This window comes from Pezoporus wallicus, unplaced genomic scaffold, assembly GCF_028554395.1.
Source record: "Pezoporus wallicus isolate ANWC-B61680 ecotype Strahan unplaced genomic scaffold, APGP_CSIRO_Pwel_v1 contig_8013, whole genome shotgun sequence".
Lineage (NCBI taxonomy): Eukaryota > Metazoa > Chordata > Aves > Psittaciformes > Psittacidae > Pezoporus > Pezoporus wallicus.
The window spans coordinates 653,852-676,112 of record NW_026636761.1 but is presented as its reverse complement, the minus strand read 5'-3'; the positions used below and the strand labels follow the sequence as shown (position 1 = coordinate 676,112).

The 22,261-nt window shown below is 57.3% G+C and overlaps 1 protein-coding gene across 1 annotated transcript; it reads right to left on the bottom strand.

Annotated features, from left to right (window-relative positions):
• Window positions 1–1,789: 1,789 nt before the first annotated feature.
• Window positions 1,790–18,221, bottom strand: NCS1 (neuronal calcium sensor 1). Its single transcript, XM_057401537.1, has 8 exons — window positions 18,123–18,221; window positions 5,438–5,462; window positions 4,034–4,172; window positions 3,738–3,816; window positions 3,534–3,622; window positions 3,185–3,262; window positions 2,717–2,833; window positions 1,790–2,058 (listed from the first exon to the last, which is right to left on the bottom strand). Exons 1-7 carry the CDS (start codon window positions 18,184–18,186, stop codon window positions 2,735–2,737), a joined length of 573 nt encoding a protein of 190 aa, XP_057257520.1. The 5' UTR covers window positions 18,187–18,221; the 3' UTR covers window positions 1,790–2,058; window positions 2,717–2,734.
• Window positions 18,222–22,261: the final 4,040 nt, after the last annotated feature.

Here is a 22,261-nt window from a genome sequence, read left to right as displayed (position 1 = left end):
TGCACATGGACGTGAGGTCTCTCTCCTTGGGGAATGGGGAAGGGTGTTTTTTATGGGCATCAGAAAACGCCACCAGCACATGGGCCCCGAAACTGGGGATTAGGGCTGCATGGCAAAGGACCAGCATCACTTGGCTGGAGTATTTCCTTATCCCCTACATCATCGGAGAACATCCTCCACATCCAGATGTCACTTCCCACCACTACGGGGACAAATCCCAGCCATGGGGGCTGCAGACATCCCAGCAGACAGCGGGTGGAAAGATACTGCCAGCATCAACCAGAGCAGGGACAGAGGGGTGAGCCCCTAGGGTGGTAGGAGCATGGCATTGGGATCACAGGGCCAGGAACAAACCACACCAGAGCCATCGCAGGTGGCTTTAGGGGTCCAACAGGCATCTTGCACTTTGCTCCTGATGAGATGCAAATCTCTCCTTCCCCATTGCAGGGACCAAGGCAGATGGAAACAGAGCTGCGGCAGCATCTTGTCCTCCAGTGGAGATGCCAACTGTGTCCTGGAGCTGAGCCCTGCTGGAGCACATCCAGAGTGCTGGCAGGTGATGGAGAAGCCACACATTATCCCTTGTGAATAGGGGACCATTTCCAAGCCCCACACTTGGGTGTCTCCAGTCACTTTTCCCTAGCTTTTTCCCACCATGGATGCAAACGGCTCTGCTTTGGAGCTGTGCCCTTGGATTACAGCAAAACTTCCCATGTCCTAAACAGGGAGCAAGGGGATAAGGAGACACCTCAAGCATCTCTTGGCCTGGCAGCCATAGGGCAGGAGTTACTGCATCACCCCGGCTGGGATGGGGAAGATGGAGCAAGCCATTCCCATGGGCATCCCCTCAGCCCTGTCACATATGGGACAATTCACAGGCACCCCCTTGGGGTGCCAACAGACCTTCCCACCATCAGCACAACAGAAAAGAGGAAAGGAATCCCCCTGAAAGCAAAACCCAGCTCTCGGTTCCATTAATACTTCATCATGCAGAGAGAAAATGGGGAAAAGGAAAGGAAATGAGGAAGTTCTGGTGCCCGGCAGTTCCCTCGCCCTGCCCAGCTGAGGGATGGAGCTGGCTCTGTCTGCTCAGAGCCTGGGCTGAGATTGCCAAGGGAAGGGTGAACAGAAAAACACAGGGAAAGGGGGGAACAGGAAGAGGAAACGAAGCTACAGCACCCCCTTAAAACAGCAGCCAGCCCACGGAGCTCGGGATACAGGGGGTGGGAAGAGAAAGGGGGAAGGCAGATTTTTTTGGCTTCATTGTTATTGCAGGCTCCCGGTGCCCCGCAATAGTGTACGAGCATGTAAACCTGTATCATCATCACCTGGGTGGTCGGACACACACGCGAGAGACTAAACACGGCAGCAACATTTACAACAAATAAATAAGGATATCCATTGCGGAGATAGGCATGTAAAAAAAAAAACAACCAAACCTCACTTTTTTTTTCCACCAAAGGAAAGAGAAAAAAGAAAAAAAAAAAAAAGAAGAGAAAAAAGCACAATACTGTCTCACAAAAAAAAATTAATATAATAATATATATCCCTAGAGAGCCGGGCCGGGCTGGCGACACCAGCGCTGCGTGTTCCCAATGGCCGTCAGTGCCTCGGCTCCCCTGCCCTGCGCAGGCAGCACCCCGGGGTGCGGGTCCCCCGGTACCTTTGGGCTCCGTCTCCAGCCAGCTGATTCCCGGGAGAGGACAACACCGGCGCATCCACAGTCCCATCCGAAAACATAGGAAAAGGGGAGCAAAGGGGGCGAGGAGGCCGGGGTAAGGGGGGGTTGCTCTGCCTGCAGTGATGCTCGACCCGCTGCCCCCCTGCGCTGCAGTCTCGGGTGCTCGCTGCCGCTCAGCCCGGGCTCCGAGGTGGGTTTTGCACTGGGAAAAGCAGAAGTTGGCGAATGGCAGCGGCTGGTTCGGAGTGCGGAGAAGGGAGAGAGCTCGCGCTTCGAGGGCATCCTCTGCTCGCGGAACAGAGAGGAAGGCCAAGAGGGGCAGGCAAGCTTGGCGCGGCGGTGGTCGGATGGCACGGAGAGCATCTTCCCCCAGGCATCTGCGGGAGAGGGTGGGGAGGAGAAAAACAGGGTGAGAATAAGGGCAGAAAGCACCGCGGGCACCAGCGCAGCTGGAAGGGCAAGGCTGGAAGCACAGTAATGGTTTTGAATGGCTCAGAACTCCAGTGGGGTTAAAAAACGCCCGTCGCCACCCATGGTTGGACACTGCCTGGGCTGTGATGACCAAAACCACCCCATCTGCGTGGCTCCATGAGGGATGGTGAGGATCACAGTGTGCTCAGCGAAGCACCGCATCCCTGACACGGCCATGCCAAACCCTGCCAGCTCCAGGGTGCAATATAATGAGATACAATATAAATAAAACATTTAATATAATCTCTCTCCGGAGCATCCCCATGCCCTCAGCGCACCAGCTGCCTCCTCTGCAGCCACATCTACAGGGAAGAACCGAGCTGTGCCGCAGGCAAATGCCTGCCAGCTGGGTGACTCTACCGCATCCTCATTTGCTGCGGTCCAGGAGTGCTCTATGGGACGGGAGGACTGGGAGAAACACATCAATATGGGGTAGGAACATCTCCATCCAGCTAGATTTGGGGGGGATAAGGAGAACCAGCCACCCACCCCTGGGAAAGATGGGAATGGCATCAAAGCAGGTGGGAGATGGGGCACCCCCGGGTTCCCCAGCACTGCACTCACCGCCGCTTGGCCCCGGGACTATACGAGCCCATCGTAGAGGGAAAGCGCCTGCACGATGGAGGGGTCAGCCTTGGAGCCCTCCTGAAACTCCTGCAGGGTCAGCTTCCCGTCCGCGTTCTGCAAAACACCCCTGCTCAGCATCACCTTGCCCTGGTGAGGGGGATGCCGGGACCGAGCATCCCGGGTCTGAGCACCCCAGGGCCCTGGCACCACATCAAGGACCCACACAGGTCCCCCCCCACCACTGCAGCCTCAGTTTCCCTGTCAAGCCATCAGTGCCTGCAGCCAGGGAGGAGCAATGCCACACTGGGGACCTGGATATCCCAGATACAGGGATCCTGTATCCAGTCTGCAGCGACAGCTGAGACCTTGTATTGCCAAAGGAAGGCACGTGCAAGAGCTGAGATTGGGCACAACTGATCCCTAAATCCCTTGACTGCAGGGGAAAAAACACTCAAGTATCCTCACCTTGTCCATCATGGCAAAAATCCGATCCACCCTCTTCTCCGGTGTGTTCTCCTCCTCAGGAAGCTCCACTGTGTTTCCCTGTGGCAGCAAGATGGGACCTGGTCACGCACCCATCTGTTCCCAGCCTGGATGGTGTCTCCAAGCAAGCAGATGTGTTTTCTTCCCCCAAATCCCCCACGTCAGGACAGCGCACAAGGAGTCGTCTCTGGCACCAGAGCCATCCTCAGTGGCTGGATCCAAGCCCTGCTCTGGCCACCGTGGCCATAAACTCCCACCAAAAAATCGCAGGGAAGGAACCAGGGATGTTTCAGCATCCTCCCTACAGCCCCCATCACCCTCTGCCACTTACCACCATCTGATAAATGGCATCCACAATGTCCAGCATCTCGTTCCTCGTGATGTACCCGTCGTTGTCCAAGTCGTACAGCTTAAACGCCCCTGCGAGGCAGAGCGATACCGAGGTGCTGGGGACTGCATCCTCCCCCCCCATAGCTGTCCCCATGCCACCCCCCTCATGGGGCTGAGCCCACCGGTGTCCATGGGGAGCACTTACACCTCAGCTTCTCGTCCAGCGTCCCCCGGGAGGTGACCGACAGCGCCTGGATGAACTCGGAAAACTCGATCCTCCCGTCCTGGGGGAGGGAAGGATGGGTGAGGGCATCGCTGCCACCCCTGCCCGGCAAAGCCCTCCCTGCTCATGCCTGTGGGGCACATCCCAAAAGGCCGTGGGGAGGGAGGAACGATGGAATATTGTCCTCCCCCGGTACCGTGCAGCCGCACTCCGAACCCATCCCAGCATCACTCCCCTGACCCCCCTCACACCGTGCCCCCCACCTCTCCCAGCCTTACTTTGTTCTCATCAAAGACATTGAAAACGAAGGTGGCGAATTTGGTTGGGTCGCCGAAGGGGAAGAACTGCTTATAGATCTTCTGGAAGCCCGCGGCATCCAGCTGCCCGCTGGGGCAGTCCTTGATGAAGCCCTTGTACCTGTGGAGGAAAGGCAGCGGATGGGCACCACGAGGTCTTTTAAACCTCCTGCAAGACAAAAAGCCCCTGCACAGAGTCACCTGCTCCAGCACTGAAGCATCACAGGGTCAGCAGCAGTGCTTACATCCCTCTCTCAGAACTCTGGATACACACAGCTCCTGAGCAAGAAGCTGCAAATGGAACGCTGCGTCCTAGGGCCAGAGCTTGCCTTCCCCTCTGCTGCTGCTCCATGGCTACACCAAGTCATCCACCTGGCTTTCCAGCACGGAGATGGCCAGGAAAGGGACTTGGGATCAGCAGCAACCCCACAGGCAGTTTGCAGCTTCCCCACTCAGCACGAGCTGCAGCCGTGTACCAACAGCACAGTGGCCTGAAGCCCCAGGACTATGACAGTGTTATTTGGAGGACCCCACGTGAAAGCCGCTCTGAGGAGCTGTGGGCACAGCAGGATGACCGTGTCCTCAGGGTGGTCCAGCCCAGGGCATCTTCCAAACACTATCACCACTTAAACACCCCCAAAGCCCTGGATCCCTGCTTCGGTCTGGGTCTGGATGCTGCAAAGTGCCGTACGGGAGGGTGCAGGGGAAGAGGTTTGCCAGCTCCATGGATGAGGAGACCAAGCAGGGACCATCAGGGACATGCAGGGACCACCAGGGACCACCAGGGACCACGGAGGGTGTGTGAACATTATGCAACGTGTCTCTTAGATCTGTCAGGCGCCCATTGCAGCAGGCCTAGGGCTGGAGGAGGAGGGGAAGGGGGTGGCGAGGTGGGAAACCGAAGCGCCGGTGACATCTTTTTCACGCTGCTGCAGCTATGACTCACCGAGGAGGGGGGGAAGGATGAGAGAAGGAGATAAAGAAAGCAACCCTTGACTGGTGGGGAGATGAAAGGGAAGCGGTGGCTTTTCTAGGGCATCGCGCGCGGTGGGGTGGAGGGGATGGGTTGGTGAGAGCCTGCCGCCAGCCCCAGCCCTGCTGCAGACGGTGACACGGTGGGACAAGCAGCAGCATCCCCCAGCCAGGGCCACGGCCACCAGCTGGGCTGTCCCTATGTCCCTGCTTGCCTTGGCCACCCCTATGGGGAGGAAGAGGCAAGAGGGAGCGTGCGACGTCCCATATGGGCAGCCAAGAGCAGCCAGAGCCAAGCCACACCATAAGGTGTGCAAGGAAAACCCCTCTGTTTCTGCTGTCTGACTCTCTGAGCTGAGCACTGCCTGCTCCCATCCCTTCTCCCCAGCACTCACCACCATGCCAGACACTCACCACTGCTGCACCTCCTTCTCCGTAACTGCAAGAGAAAACAGGAGAAAAGAGAAAAAAAGAAAGGAATTTAGTGCTTGCCCAGTGACAGCTGCGCTTCTGCACCTCCCGTAAGTGGATTCCCTGGCAGGGATGTGCCAGGACTCACTCATTCCATGCGCTGCCGTGTGTTCCCTGCATGTAAGTGCTGCCATCAAGGCACAGCCTGGCTTAACCCCGGGTGGATGATGGGGTCCCTCCAGCCCCCACATCACAGCACAAAGATGTGCTGCTCCCTGCCCCAGGAGTGCAGCACCATCATTGCGAGGTGCTGTGGATCACGCAGGGGCCAGACCAAAACATGTCTGGAAACATCTGCCCAAGCACCAGCCAGGCCCCGACATCAAGACACTGAGCATGGCACAGGCACAGCCCCAGAGCCAACGTCCCCCCAAGCACCACCTGCATGTAAACCACGCGGAGAAACATCACCAAACCCATCCCAGGGCCCTAAGGAAGCTCTTCTGGGCTCTGAAGAAACCCCCAAAATGTGAAAAGCTAGAACATGGTGAGCGTTGGCAACCCCGAGTGTCCCCAGCCTGGGCACAGATGCTGAGATCACCAACGTCCTCAGCAGAGGAAGGGCTCTGAAGGGATGCAGGATGCTGGGGATCCCAATGGGGCAGGGCACTGGTACCTGTCCCCACGTGTCCCACTGCAAGAGCAGTGCTCGGCCAGCACAGAGCCTAGTGCCAGAAGGCAGGGGCAGGGGGAACAGCCCCATTAGTCATTTCCTTTGCATCTTGCATCTAAATAATAACACAAGAGCAATAGGTCTGGACCGCGCTGGGATAATGAGGCAGAGAGGAGATGTCTCAGTGTGCAAACGGCTGATAAAAACAGAGACCCAAGACACATCAACAGATGCCAATTACCTTGCATGGCAAAGAGAAGAAAGCAATTCTCCCTCATAAAGATTTATAACGTGCCTGGCGAAAGGTGCACACTGCAGAAGGGCTGCAGGACACACGCTGGCCCCCACCTCGCATACAGACCAGTGCTGGGCCCCACATCCCCATGGGCAGGAATTGCTGTCCCTCTATATACAAGGGGTCCCTCCATCTCAGCTCAGGCTCCATTGGAGGGACAGAGCCTGCAAACCCCCTCAAGAAGGGCTCAGCACGGGGAAGCATCTCCCCCCCCCTTCCCCAGGGAGCTGGCAAAGGGCTGCAGGGCTGTGCTGGGAGGGTAGCAGCACCCACTACACTGCCATGGGGTGTGTGGACCACAGCACCTCCAGAGAAGGGAGGCAGGCGCAGGGATGCTCAGAACCTGGGCTGAAGGACACTGAGGGCTTTGGCCGTGCTGCAGGAGGGATTTGGAGGGTTGTCTTGGCAGGGCTGCCTGGCAGGGGAAGAGCAGACAAGGGAAAAAGACAGAGGTCTCTTGGCAGGAGGAAGCTGGGAAGGATGTGCTGCATCCAGCAGCTGAGCTGGGGCAGGCAAAACCAGCAATCGTGCCAGTCCTGAAGGATTCCCCTTCCCGATAGAAAGGGCTGTGCAGAAACATCCTTCCAAGGGAAAGATGCTGAGCGATGTCTCTAACAGGAACAGGCTTCCCCACAAGCATCGGGACACCAGCCAAGCCCTCCACCCAAGGATGCTCGGGGGATGCCCCAGGCACCAGCTCTGCAGCCCCAGTCGCCTGCAGACACTGACTGAGGTGAATGGGAGGAGGAGGAGGGTGAGCAGCAGGGCTCCAGGCAGCCCTCGGGGCAGGAGAAAGGGGCAGCCCAGGGCTATGGACAGCGCTGGGCTCAGCCCCTCCAGGCAAATCACCTTGTGCTCTCCCTCATTCGCTGTGTTTCCCACTGGGCTATTTCAGGCCCTGGAGCTGCCTTTCAACTCCAGCAGGAAACAATTAAGGAATTTGTGCTTTTTTTGGTACAGGAGAAATGCTGCTGATGACACACTTGGAATGGGGTGGGAGGGGAGGGATGGGGCAGGCTCCCCTTTTCCTGCAGAGGGATGTGTGGTGACACCTGCACGTTCAGGTGTCAGCACAGGGCTCCCGAGGCTGGATTTGTTCCTGTGCATCCCTCTTCCAGTGCACTGGCACCTCCTGCACTGGGAAGCTGAGGGGTTTGCCCTGGGATGGGAATGCAGCCTTATCTCCCTTGGAAAACCACCACCTCTGGATGCATCCCTTTGCTGCCACCAAGTTTTTCGTCTTCCCAGGGCAGAGTGTTCCCTCTGCAAGGAAACACCACGGCAAAGCTGGGGCTGAGCAGGTACCTGCATCTCTGTTATGGATCCGAGGCAGAGGACGACCGTGCTGCCACTTCCAGCCGCTCTGATCCTGCTGGGTGTCAACAATCCCAGTGGCACCGGTTAGGGATGCTCACATCCATCCCTGCAGCAGGGACCCGTGGCCATGGAAGCCTTGGGGACACCAATCTCCTGGCCAGGCCAAACCGCCCATGCTGGGGCTGGGGACAGGGGACACATGCAGGGCGAGGGCTGTCTCTCCACCCTCCCCAGTCCATCCTCTGCAGCTCCCTGTCACACAGAGCCCAACCATGCCCATAGAAGGTACCTGTGCAGTGGCGGCTGCTGCATTTCCCTCCCCTGGCATTGATTACAGCGCGATGCCGAGCCCATGCAAATCAATTTGCGGCGATAGAAACCTCCGCCAGGTTTGACTCCTCAAGGACACGGGGATGACCCACAGCATCCCCACTGCAGCATCCCACCGGAGCAGGGCCAGCTCCGTCGCCGTGCTCCGGCTGAACCGTGCTCCACAGGGATCAGCATTCCCGCAGCCGCTATGGGAATGCCTATAAATAGTTCACGTAGCAGCTTGTTAGAGGATGCAGCGTGCCCCGGGATCCTTAGGGATGAAAGGCACTGAATAAAGGCAGGGTATCAGCGCTCATTCTGAGCCACAACGCTGTAAGGGGCATCACCGAGCCGGGAGCCCCGGGTACGCGGCGCAGGCACCCTCCTGCACGCCCAGCCCCGCACACAGCTCGTGCCAGCAGCACCTTTGTTTCTGCTGCTCTTAGCCCAGCGCAGGGAAGGGCTGAGTGCAGGGCTCGCACCGCCGGCACGGACAGGGACCCCAGGGCAGCCCAGGAGCTGCCCCTTGGCCTTCCATCCCCGCTCCCACCTCATCCGGGAGCAGGGATTCAGTCACACATCTCACGCAGCACAGAGGGGCAGAGGCCCCGGATGCGGCTGCACTACAAACAGCCTCCAGCCCCCTCCTCACAGCTACCGGCACCCAAACCCCCCCCCAGGTCTCTACCCCCACCCTTCCATCAACCCTGAACGGCGCAGCGAGGACTGACAGCTCCATCACCACCCGCCCTCTGCGTGCTCCCCTCTCTTCCCACCACCCAGCTGCCACTGCTTGCTGCAGCAAGCAGCTCTGGTTAATCAGTGCTCAAAGCCTGTTAATTCGTGTTCGCCAGGCAGCAGGAGAGGAGGGACCCGGGACTGGAATCCCCGTCCATCGCCCTGCCCGCAGGAGAGCTGGGTGCTCGCTGGACCACAGCAGTAAGGAGTACAGGAGAAGTGAATGGATTCGGAATGGTTTGAGACCCCTGGCCGTGGTGGGATGCAGGAGGTGACATGATGCTCCAGCCCTTTGGGTTCGCACAGGCTCAGCAAGCACTGCCCCAGTGTAGCAGCCAGCACCAGCCTGCACCAAGCCCCTGCATGTCCCCCTGTGCTCCAGCCACTACAACAGCACCTTGATCCCATGGTGCCACCGCTGCCTTATCAGGGGAACCACAGTTAATAATTTCCAGCACAAAGCAGCTCTGCCTCCCCTGCAGGGCACTGCAGCTCTGCCAGGCCTGGCCTCCACCACCAACCCACTGGCAACAGGTCCAGCATCACCCACCAAGGCACGGCACTGTTGGTCCTGCAGCATTTATAGGGGTCCTCGCAGGTCCCTGCGCATCCTGCTCTAGGGGAGCCAGCATTGCCCCATCCTGGGGCTCTCACCCAGGTCTGGGGCTGCCTAAACCTGCTGCAGCTGCTCAGATGAAGGCAAATTGGCACCTCTGCATGTGCAGAGTGGGTGCTCCCACGTGAGCAAAGTGGGTGCTCAGGCATGAATTAATGGGGCACTTACGCATGCACTAACTGAGCACCCATGCCTGAGCCAGATGGGCACTCATGCAGAAATAAATCGGGTGATCAAGCACGGACTAATTGAGCATAAATACCTGGATGCTTCTAGGTGAACTAATTGGGTGCTCATGCATGAACTACCTGGGTGCTCAGGTGTGAATGAAAGGGGTGCTCATGCATCCATTTTATGGGCACTCTTGACTCCAGTGGCAACAGGCTAATAGAGCTCTCAGGTGTGAATTCACTGGGCACTCCTGCTTGAACTAATTGGGCACTCGTGGGTGAATTAGTGTAATTAGTAGGTGACACACTTGTGCATGTGCTAATGGGGCACTCAGGTGGGAATGGATCAGGTGCTCATGCAGAAATTAATTGGACACTGGGGCACGAACTGATGGAGAGCACACGCATCAACTGGGCACCCATGCAGTATGTAACAGGGAGCTCATGCGTGGACCAGTGTGTAATCCAGCGTGAGCTAACTGGGCGCTCATGCATAAACCACCCCGTGCTCTATGTTAAGTTAATTATGCACTCATGTGTGTACTGATCGGGTGCTCATGCATGAACTTACTGGGTGCTGATGTGGAAATGACCGGGGGCTCATGCATGAGCTGATGGGCCCCTCATGCATGAAACGCCGCCGTGCTCAGGGGTGATCCCACACACCCTGCAATTTGCACCCAACACATTTCACCCCTCGCCCCTATGAACACGTATTTAAGGACTGGCTGAACACAAACCTGCTACAAACCCCACTTACATCATCATATTGACCAATTACGAGCTCCCCACTCTGTCCCCGCCAAGCAGGTGACAGTAGATGCGCTCCTTTGGATTTCACTCCTTGTCCTGGGACCCAGATTTGGGGCTCAGCACCACAGCTCAACCAGCAGAATCAGCCCCCGGTCCCCGCAGAGCAGCAATCAGAGCTCAGCACAGCAGCCTGAGTGGATGCTCAGTGCAAGCTTCCCACCTTGCTCCTGCAAACACAGACCCAGAGTGGTCCCATCAGTCAGAGATGGACCCAGCGCCCTTCAGAGCAGGTTACTCGGGGGTAACCACGTTGTAACCTCAGCAGTCATCACCAGCTTCAGGCCTCATCCCTACAAAACACAAACCCAAGAGCACAGCAGCACCTCAAGGTGTTGGAGGTGCCCATGAGTGCAGCAGCTGTGGGGCTTCTTCCACAGGGACAGGCAGGATCTGCTGCTAAGACCATCTCCGGCCATTCGGGGTTGTTGGGTGGCTTTGTGCTGGCTCACCAGGGTCCCCATTTGATGCGGTAGCCTTTAAGACACACTGCACACCGGCACCTAGGGCACGTGGGTTGCTTGGCCCTGGTGACTCGGGCCCATTCAAATTCAGGTGTCGGTACACAACCAGTGTCCTGGTTAAACATTACAGAGCACACCCTCTGCTGCCCTCCATCAGGGCTCAGCCCCAGCTCCAGGGAGGTTTGGTAGCCCCAGGGCTGAGGTTTGCTCCTGCTCATTAGCTTTGGGGAAGCAGCATTAAAACACCAAAACCCTCCTGCAGCACCAGGGTCACCCCAACGGACACAACCGTGGCACAAGCCTGCCCCGTGACATCTCCTTTTGCTCCCAGAGATGACCAGCAGCAGCGTGTCCGAATCACCGTGCCCCCATCTCAGCCCTGCACACCCCATCCCTGCTCCCAGCCTCAATGCAATACACCAGCAGTGTCCCCGTGCTGGGATCACCCCCATGCAAGCACCCATCCCCGCAGCACCCCATCACAAAGGGATGTCGGAGCAGCCTCACCCCGCAGGCACAACACAGCCGCAGCTGCCTACCTGTCGGAGCGGAACATCCCCATCCCAACTTGCCCATCTCCCCAAGCACAATTTGGCTCCTCTCCCCATCAGACACAGACAGCAGCAGCAGCACGGCGGGTCCGGGAGCCTCCGAGACGTTCAGAGCACAAACCCGACAGCGTTATTGGTGTCATTAGTTACTGCTGAGATAGGGAGCAATATGTGCAGAGAACTGCATGTGCGTTTGGCACCCTTCTCGCCGGCGGTTGCCATTAGTGGTCTGTCTTGCTCCCAGACTGGATAAACAGGTCCATGAGCAGCTCTGTTCTCATCTCCCCCGGGGCTGGCACCAACAGGAAAGCCAAGATGCAGTTAAAATCCTTTTTAGACTTTATTAAATATTTAAGGGCCCGACATTAGGCTTTGGAGATCGGGTTCAGGGAACAAGCAGCAGTCGCTCTTTGCAGCAAAGGCAGCAGAGGAAGGGCAAAGGACGGTGCCTTCGTTTGGAAGTTAATGAATCGGGCTGAAACACACCCACAGCAGGAGCCTGTGGCTCAGGTCTGTTCTAGGCTGGGTTTAATCCCGGCTTCCCAGTGAGCCCACACAACAATACCCCATGGCAAGGCAGAGCATCCGCAGGGCTGCTGGGAGCAAGGATGGAGCAGCCCCACTGACTGTGTCCCCCTGCTCTGTCCTCCCCTGAACCGGGGATTTCAGCATGGCCCCGTGCTCCAAGGTGCTGCCCCAACCCATGGAGTGATTCCTGCCCCAGGCAAGGGAAGGGAAGTCTCTGTGACTCAGCCTTGGGACTCTGGAGCCAAGGAAAGGTCCAGAGGATGCTGCAGGGTGAAGCCTCGGTGGAAACAGGGCCTCTGCCACCTCCCCATCTCAGCAGGGACCACACTGCACTGAGGGATGGTGCTGGAGGCACAGAACACCCGCTGCTCCATGGCACGTAACAGAGACCCAGGGCAAATCCACACGTCCAGCCAGTGACCAGGAGATGCTGGGGCAACACGGATGGATGAAGCACTGGCAGCTCTCCGGCCATGCAGGAAGCAAAAACGTGCCTTGAAGGGAGAACAATGTGCAGGAGCTGTGGGGATTGAGTCCTGTGCCAGCACTCCTGGGCTTGGGAACACAGAGCAATGGTGGTGATGGGAGTGATGCTCGCCATGTTGAGAACCCCCAGTCCCCCTGGCCCTCGAGCAGGGATGCAGGGCATGGATCCTGGCTCCTTTCCCATCCAGCTCCCTAGAAGACCCGGGAGGATGAGATGGGGAGGGAGGAACAAAGTGACCCCGCAAGTGTCACCCCGATAACAGAGCGAGTGCATCCGCGGGCTCCTCCCTGAAGCAGCCGCTTCCTTTGATGCCTTCAGAGCTTCGTGTTTCACAACCTTAATTATAGTGGCAGCAGCAAAGGTCAGGAGAGTGGTTAAGCAGATCCATTAACATGCCAGGGGATAAATGAAATGTGATTCTTCTGATGCCTGAGCAGCAGCAGCAGCGTGGCCAGTGGGTACCACTGCTCCACTGTGCTGCAGAGGGAGCCCGAGGGACCCTTGGGCACGTATTCCCCTTCCCACCTCCCAGTGGCTTCAAGGACACTCCAAAACTTGCTTCCCTTGCATCTACCTGCAGAGCCCCAGGTCCACAAGCACAAGGGATACCCAGTTACGAGATTCACTGGGAGCAGGTTGGGGTCTCCTTGAGGAAGGGGCTTGAGATGCCTCCAGACCCCCCATAGCCCTCTGGGGACAGCACATCAGGTCCACATCAATCTTGAAGTGAACCTGCACGCAGCTCCCATCATTGGAGCTCTGGGTGCCACATGGCTGCAGGAAAAACAGGCCCAAAACAGAAGCCAGCCCATGAGCATCCCTCTGGCGCATCCATCACCCTCCCTCAGGATCCCTGGCTGGCACAGGAGAGCAGACCTGCTCTTATCCCCTCTCCCCGGTGCATCTCGAGGGTGCTTGTGCAGATGCTCTCGTCCTCCCCCCAGAACTCCTCTTTTGGGCTCTTCCAAATCCTATTACACACTGAGAGCACTTGAAGCAGGGAGCAGCAGCCCAGCTCCAGCTTCACACCCAGGCAGGCATCCGCCTCAGCATCCTGATACCCCTCTCCCAGGAGCAAGTCCCTTAGCGCTCCCATCCCAGCCTGGAATGCTGCCCCCAGTTCTCTGCCCCCAAACGGGTGCTTGTAGGGCGAGAGGAGCTTTAGGGCTGTTCTGGGGCTCTGTGCTTTGGGTATTTCACCCAGTGTTTGCTGCTAAGGGAACAACGGGTGCGTAACCACCAGGGTGTCCTGCCCTGCTGCTGCCGGATGAGCAACAGGAGGGATTTCAACACCAACCAACCTAGCAGAGAAACTCGGCACCCGAGGACAAACACATCGGAGGCTAAAAACAAGCCAGCAGCGGGAAGCCACTGAGGTCCCTCCTCTGCTCCTGCCCACCAGCGGGATGGAACCATGGAGCAAAGCCCATCCCAGTGCTTCCAGTGAAGAACCGACCCATTTTCCTGGCTGAAAACTGCTGCAATTGGAGAATTCTCCTTCCCACTGAACGCTCCCCACCACGATGCACCCCTGTAACTACAGATCAATGTGTTTGTAGTTTGCTCTTAAACTAATGTCCATTAATTCAGAGCATTACTGTCGAGCCACAGAGCCAATTCTGCAGTTTATTGTAAAAGAGCAGAAAATGATGCTGCCAGAGTGAGTTTAGAATCCACAAAATAGATCACAGTGGGTGGGATGCAGTTCTTGGGAAAAGAGCATCCTCTTCTCCCTGCTCCCACTCTGCAGCTCGGGGCCTCCCAGTGCTGTGGGTATCATGTTGGTACCTTCAACACGGCTCCCACACCTTCACCAGAGCCTCAGGACCATCATCCTGACCCTGTGCCCGGTGCCAGCAGTGATGCTGCTGCACCTACATGGCTCCAGGGGTGCTGGCTTGCACGGCTGTTGCAGCCAGCATTAGAAAAATCCAGCGTTAGGAGTTCCGGACATGGGAAATCATGATGAAAATGAACCCTGAAACCCAAACCACCCCAAAATGACTTAAAATAGGAGCTAAAATGTGTTCTTCTGAAACAACCTCTTATTTTTAAGCCCGTTTCATGATTTTAAGGGCTGCGGATGCTGTGGCTGGGACCGCTGCTGCGAGTAGGGATGCTCAGCACCACGTTTTCCTCCCATGGTCCATACAGAACCACTTCCACCCACAACACATGCTCCGCACCCACAGCTGCACACGTGCCCCTCACACAGCTCCAAGCAGGCTGCAGGGAGCAGCGGTACCCAGCACCTTCATAAAGCTCCAGCTTAGCAGAACCCTTCGCGCTCGGCCCCACAAGGCTCTTAAGCACAATCCCAAATCCCACCTCGGCCCTGAGCAGCAAGCACCTGGCCCAAGTTAAGCCCAGGCTTAAACCCCTGCCGAAGAGGGGCCATGATAAAGGGAGGACGGTGGCTCCTTCAAGCCTCGGGTGTTATCACCTCCTGGGACAAAACACACAGAGGCCAAAACTGCATCTCGGAGGTACCTCAACGTGGCATCGGGATGATGAATAAATGAATGATCATAAAGCACTTTAGGAGCTTTGGGATGAAAGGCTCCATGGAAGTACAAGGCATTACACGATTTATTATTCATTATTATTATCACTCAGCGTTGGCTTCTCCTGCACCCTCCTGTACGGCACCGGCCTGGCCTCTGAGGAAGGTTAAATCCTTGCCTGCAGCCAGACAGGTGAGCTTGGCACTGACAGCTATTCCTGGGCATCAGGTGCCTGGAGATCCTGGAAGGCTCACGACGACGGGCTCAAGTCAACAGGATTTGGGGCAGCCAGCGCTATGAAGAAGCCCTCAGATGTCCTCCTGCACCTTCAGGTGTCCAAGGGCCACCCAAATCTGGTCCTCAGCACTGTAAGTCAGGAGTGGATTGAGAAGGGGAGCCAAGAGATGAGGTTTACAGACTCTGCCCTTCTATGTCCCCAGCAGGGCCTGGGACAACCTGCTCTGGATACCTGCAGTGAAGTAAGTCTCACATCTCATGGAGGGCCTGCAGCATCCTCGGCACAGCACCGTGCCATGCACCCACAGTGCCACGCTCCCATCGCCTGCTTGCCCCAAGATTGCTGTGACCAAGGCAAGCCAGAGAAACACCACAAAGAGGAGATGGAGAGACCAGAGGGGACAGTGGCTGGGGGACACAAGAAGCTACCAGGCACTGGAAGAGCACTGAGGGGACACAGCACAGGCTGTGGGTCCTCTGTGTGCCATGGATGAGGTAAATTTGCCACAAAACCCCATCTCTCTGGTCCTGCAAAACCAAGAAGGGGATTTCTGTTATTTGCTTCGTTTTGACTGGAAATGGCACAGACAGAAAATGATGCAATGGAAGGAAACCCCGTTGTGGGAGAAACCCTGCACATTCCACAGCCACAGCTCACAGTGCCATGGGAACCTCCCCAGGATGAGTGTGGGACCCAGGTATGGGCTCCTGGAGGCATCTGCCCAGATGTGTTGTAACAGCACTGCAAAGAGCACCACACATGAGGCAGAGCCAGTGCCTGCAGCCAGCACACGGGATGGGCAGCACATGGCAAGGATGCTCTTAGAAGGATGATCACTGCCAGAAAGGTACCAAAATACCACAGTGCTGTGGAGTAAAACCTTTCCCAAGCAGAAACATCCCAGGAATTCCTGAGTTTGCCATGGATTTGTGGGTACAGCTACCATTAGCCATGACACAGGGGTCTGGATCAGTCCCTCCCACTGCACTCAGTGCAACCCTGCACTCCTACCTGCACCTCCCCTGCCTGGATTCCCCAGAGCGCAAAAGGAAATGAATACCTTCCCAGCCTCCCAGGGCCTGGAGATAAATCAGAGGCTCTCAGACGTGCCTGGGAGGGCACCAGACAAGGGAACACGCACTCGCCTTGACAGCTGCAGAAAAGGGGCAGAAACACTCAGCAGAAGTCATGAATCCCAGAGACGAGAGACGGAATGAGCAGAGCTCAAAACTGAGCCTGGAATTAGCCAGGGCTCTCCCTGACGGGCACTGCATCGCCAGCCGCGTGGTGCTGGGGCACGTTGGGATGCTGCACCAGGCTCCGGCCATGTGCTGCCCCACGGCACGGCTGCCGGGGCTCCTGCCTCACCTGCACAGGTAAATGGGTCTTGAAAAAGAGGCACTGAGAGGCCTGGAGCAGGCAGGCAAAACCCCACACAGGCCACAGAGTCATTGATGGAGCAATCAAAGGACCAGAGTGGCTCTTGGATGGGGTGTGATGGAAAGGGGAAAGCACTCAAAAGAGAGGAGTTAAAAGTTGGGAATAAAGTGATTCCAAAGGCAATGACCCTCTGCTGGCCTCATGCATCCCTGTGCCAGCAGACCACGGTTTCACCAGTGCTGTGTTTGGTTGCTGGTAGGACATGGGGCATCATCACCAGCCCCGCTGGGGTTGGTATCCTCCCTGCGCAAAGAGGAGCCACCCCGGGCTGTGAAAGCCCAGCACACAGGTGATGCAGCTGCGCTGGGGCCGGCTCTTCCCAGATCCCTCTCCATTGGAGACTGGATCATCGTGGTGGCTGCAAACCACACGGGTGATTGCAGCACAGCAACAACCATCCCCGACCCAGTGCGGCGGCACCCGCCACGGGTCACCGCTGCAGCGAGGACACCAAAACCGACCCGGCGCTCGGCTCCAGCCCAGCATCACCGCCACGTTCTCACTGTTTCTTCTCCCCCGAGTCCAATGGGGTACCCAACCTCTCCTCCCACCGCTCATGGTTTGGCTATGCAGACAACCTGCCCGACCAGAGAGCAGCCCCGCGTGCAGGGTTGTGCAATGCACCAGTGTTGCCTCTCCTCCATATGGGAGAACTTGCTGCATCCTGATCTATTGCCTTTTTGGGTAAGCGCTGCCGTGGGACTGCAGCAATGACAGCGGGGAGAGCTCGCGGGGCTGCTACACAGGAGGGGAATAGCTCCGACCTGCAAGCGGGGAGGCAAACTTGAGCCACCAAACCCTTTGTTTCCTTTGTGCATCCTTCAGGGAAATAAACCCATCTGATTGTGCTAGAACTGGATGGCTCAGACAGTAGCCACGTTAATAAGATTACAGCGGAGGTTCAGACAGGAAAGCCACTCACTTAGAAAATCAGGTTATTAAACTGATACTGAGATACTCATAGAAAAACACCCAACTCCCTGGTGCCGGGCTCTTTGCTCCGCTTCAGAGCATAATAACAAAGGAAACCCTCCAAGTAACGCACCCAAACTTTGCAAGGCACCCACCCAGGCGCTTTGGTTCCCTGTTTATGAAGAAGCCCCCTGGCTCCTGGGAAGCAGCGCCGCAGGACGACCAGCACGGTCCCTGCATCCCCGGCTGGCAGCGGGGCCCTGGGAGCAAAGATGCTCGGAGCAGGGGGTTAATAAGGGAAGGCGCCTTGCTCCGGGCAGGCAGGACGCGGCCCTTGCCCCGCGGTTGCTGGAGACTGAGAAACAGGCCACGAAGGGTTGTTTTAATGAGAGAACAGAGCGTTCCACCGCCTCCCTGCCCCTCTCCTCGTCCCTGCTGCCGGTGTGGGGTGCGCTTTATTACCCCGGGATCCATGCAACAAAGCCCGGCCGAGCCTGCGCCCTCCCCGCGGAACGGCCGCCGCTGCCCGGAGCAATCACAGCCCTGCTCTGCGGCCGCGGGGAGCGGCACCGCGGAGCCCAACACAGCCCGAGGCCCCCCCATGCCGGTCCCCGGCCCGCTGCGGTCACTCACAGTACGTTTTCCTGGTCAGCTCCTCCACAACTTCAGGCTTTAACTTGCTGTTGGATTTCCCCATGGTGGCCGGCAGCACCGCGCCCGGCCTCACTGCGGGGGCATCGGGGGCGCCGCGGAGCCTCGCTGCCAGCACCCGGCCCGGCTACATCCCGCGGCGGGGCCGGGGCTGGGGCTAGGGATGGAGCGGGATGCAGGGGGGTGCGGGTCGGGTCTTTGTTACCGGGGCTCGGCCGCAAAGCGATGGGCGCGGGGCCGCGCTGTGTGTGCGTGTCCCTGGTTACGCGCACCCTCCGCCGCCAGGCGCGGAGCGGCCGCGGCCGCGCTGCGGGAGCGCGGAAGGGGGAAGCGGAGAAGAGGAAGGGGGGGGGAAGCGGTGAGCCCCGCCCCGCGCTGCGGGATAGGGATGGGGGGAGTGGAAAAAAGGGGGGGGGGGGGTCTGGCACGGCCCCACTCCATGAATCGGGGGTATTCCTGGTGGGGGGAGGATCCCAGACACACGTACCCCGCTGGGAGGAACGGGAGGAAAATGTCGGGAAGTGTGGGGGGGATGATGGGTGGCAGGGCCCCGCTGCTGAGGGGTGTCCTACCGGGGGGGGTTGGGGGCAGGAGGATGGGGAGAGGGGAGCTGGTGGTGGGAGCACACAGCTCCAAGCAGGGCTGAGCTCAGGGCCTGGGGATGGGGTGACCTTGGTGAGACACCAACACCTTCAGCTGGAGGAGAAGCATCTTCCGAGTCCTGGCAGCCCCCAGCTGAAGGCAGGCCTGTGCTGCGCACCCCAGGGTCCTCAGGTCTCACTGTGAAACAGAGACCAACCCCAAAACCCCACAGACTGAACCCACAGCAGGTTTGTGGCACAGCCAGGAAACCATGCAAGTGCTAAAAGCGGTGGCACTCGGCTCTTTTCCACCTCAAAACCATGCAGGGCTTTCTGCCTCTACAAAAGCCCTCCGTGGGCACACATTCATTAGCTGTACCGATGCAAACGATAAATACAGTTTTCTCCCTGCCTGTGTTGCAATGAAGGCCCCACTGGAGCTGCCCGGGCATGCCTGGACTTCTGTGGGTGAAGCCAAGGAGGGAAAAGGCTGTGCTTGGATACAGTCAAACCTGTCTGCATGGCTGCAGAGAGCCCAACACAAAACACTGGGGGGTTGGCAAAGGAGCAATGATTCAACCCTGATTTCTACCAGCAAACGGTTGTTTGATGCTCGCTTCTCCAGGGACACGTTCCCCAGGTGGATGCTTCTAAAATGCATCCTCCTGTTTAACGCATCCTCCCACGAATGAGCTCATTAAGGCAGAAGAGTATAAACCACCCCATCAGCACCCAGCACCAGCTGTCCCCGGGGTGTGCTGGTGCTGGACATGGGGGATCTGCAGCACAATCAAGGCTCCTGCCTTCCCCCCAGCATCCTCCCCAGTCACTACCAACATTTGCACGGCTTTTAGGGATGAAAGCCTCAGCATATTCCAGTTTGAGCCCCAAATATGCTGCAAAAGGCCCTGTGCAGCCCTGTCCATCAGCAAAATACCAGGTTTTTGCAGTATATCCCTTCATCTTGTAGCCATGTTGCATCCATGCCTGGCTAGAGGATCAGCAGGGTCCCAAACCCACCCCATGCAGCACAGGCAATTTTAACACAAGCTCTGCCGCTGCAAAACCGATGTTAAAGGGATTTAATTCTGTTTAAACCCCTTCCCTGCCTCCACCACAGGGAACGCTGAAGAGAGAGCTCAGCTCACACAGACGAGAGGAGAAAAGTAATCGGAAACTGTGCAAGCCAGTCACTTTCTCCTCCTAACGATGAGCTTTAACCCCATCATTGTTTAAATAACACCACTAGCGGCATTCTCTGGGATGCAGCGACATTTCTACAGCCAGAGAAACACAGCCCCAGCCCGGAGAGGCTCTGGGGGCTGACGGGATTGAAATGTGAACAGTGTCTGGGGCACGAAACACTCCCATCCAGCTGAATGCGGTCAGCGCGCCGGGGAAGGAGCTGGGTTGTTTGCTCAGAGAGGAAAATCCAGCCCAGGGCCAGCCCCTGAGAGCAGCTTTGCTTTGCAGATGCCCCTGTGTCTCCTTTCCAAGGCAGCCTGGGCTGTGCTCTCATCTCCCCACCACCAGTGCCTGCAGCAGGGGCTCCTGGGCTGGCTTCTTTACGAAGCAACCGCGTGTGCATCCGCTGCCTGTTCCCCATATTGCAACGTGCTGTCATGGAAATGATGGCTCCGGTGCTGTGGTCGGGGCAGGGTCGTGCTCATAGGGAAGCTGGTACCTCTCCTACCACGCCAACGCCAGAGGTTGGGATGGGATCTTGAGGATGCTCCATGCTCTGCCTGTAAAAGCTGGGAGCTGCGTGGGCTGCTCTGCCTGCAGGGAGCTTTTCCTTCCTCGGGTTTTTACTTCAAAGTGTTTAATAAACCCACTGAGCTCCTTTTCCCAGGACACAGAGAGTCTGCCAGGCTCAGCCACGCAGCCTTTTGTTCCACGTGGGCTCGCTGCGCTGAAGCAGCATCCTCAGACACCACCACGGGGGTTTTCCCCAACGCATCCTCATTGATGGATCAGGATTCCAGTCACCCCATGGGAACAGCATTGCATCCAAGCAGCCAGGCTCGGTCCCCCCCCGCTCTAGCGTACTCCCTCTCTGCTCTTCATTGCAAAAGGTCTTTGCTTTCCCCCTTCCTCGCCCTCGCTGATGTGCTCAGACCTGACACATCAGTGGTACAACAGCCCAGCACAGCAGTCTAGAGCCCGGCTGCTGCACAGCTGGAGCCATAAGGCAGGGCTGGAAATTAGGGAGGGGATAGTGACCTGTATCCTACACTTGCACGCTTGGATGTGCATTGATGGAGGAGCTGCCCCAGGAAGGGGAGGAGAAATACCACATCCCAGCCCACCCCTTGCCTCTCTCCTCCCCTTCCCAGGGCTGGATGAGGCACCACGCAAGGGCCACTCAAGCGTCAGGCTTCCCCAGCCCCCTTTTCCCTAGTGCATCACTAAACCCACCCATCCATCCCTCCGTTACTGCCACCTCTGGGGCCAGTGTTACCCCACACTTGTGGACATCCCCCTTCTGCATCCACCCACCCAAAAGCAGATTGAGAAGGTGCACGGGAACAAGGAATCTGCTACTGGAGACAGCGGTGGTGGAGGCAAACAGCCTCTGTGAGCAGAGCACACACAGCCCACACTTGGTGTTTGTTCCATGAAAAAGCCAGGATTTGCCAAGAGCCTTCTTGTGCCAAAGCAGGGAGTTGGTCAGCAGGGGAGTGGTGAAGCCTCAAAGCTTAGGATGGGGAAGGAACGCACACACACAAGATTAATTATATCAGCTACAGAAATAGTTGCTATTTTAAGGTTAATGCTTAAGTGAACTGACTCAGTTCAAAGAAGAGCCAAAGGAATTGTTGGCACTGGTGCTGGCTGCTCCACCAGAGAAGCCGTGGTCACCACTGGCACGGAGAGCCACCAAGGAGGTGCTTTTCAAAGGGGTTTGGAAAAAGAAATGCCATTAGAATGAGTTCAACATCCCGGTGCCACAGCCACAAATGGGGAATGCAGGAATGCATCAACCAGTGCCAGGGACATCCTTGCCCGGACCTCGGCTCCCCAGGCATCACCCTAATCTCAGATTACAACACACATACGTGTATGGTTCCAATGTGAGCAGCTTTAAATAGGACTCCACAGCTTCGAGCTCCTCATCCAGGGTGGTCCTGAAGCTTTTAAGCTTGACAAGACATGAGCAGTGCTGCTCTTGCTTTGCCCCTGGGCTCACCACGGGCCACAGCAAGCACCAAGCGCTGGCAGTCACTGCTGTAACCATGTTGATAGCTGAGCTATATGCCACTAAATAAGAAAGCCCTCAGAAATCAAGATTTATAACCCAAAACACCCCGAGACTTGAACTCCAGCAGCCCCACTGGCTCTCACTGTTATAAACTCATCTCAGATAGCACAGCATCTTTGTGTCGATACGCAGCGTGGACAAAAGGCAAGAGGAATAAAACACACCAGGTTTTTGGGTGCCAGGGATGGTGCCCTGCAGGCTCTTGCCCCAGGAAACCACTGCAGGTATTGAAATGATGGCCAAACGCAATGCAAGGTTTGGAAATGAGCACAATGCCA

What these genes read in the sequence shown, in the direction of transcription:
- NCS1 (XM_057401537.1), bottom strand. Translation starts at nt 18,186, where the DNA reads ATGGGGAAATCCAACAGCAAGTTAAAGCCTGAAGTTGTGGAGGAGCTG. An exon ending in GCTGACCAGGAAAACGTACT is followed by an intron (nt 5,463 to 18,122) that starts GTGAGTGACCGC and finishes TTTCTCTTGCAG; the next exon opens with TTACGGAGAAGGAGGTGCAG. An exon ending in ATGTCTTTGATGAGAACAAA is followed by an intron (nt 3,817 to 4,033) that starts GTAAGGCTGGGA and finishes TCCCTCCCCCAG; the next exon opens with GACGGGAGGATCGAGTTTTC.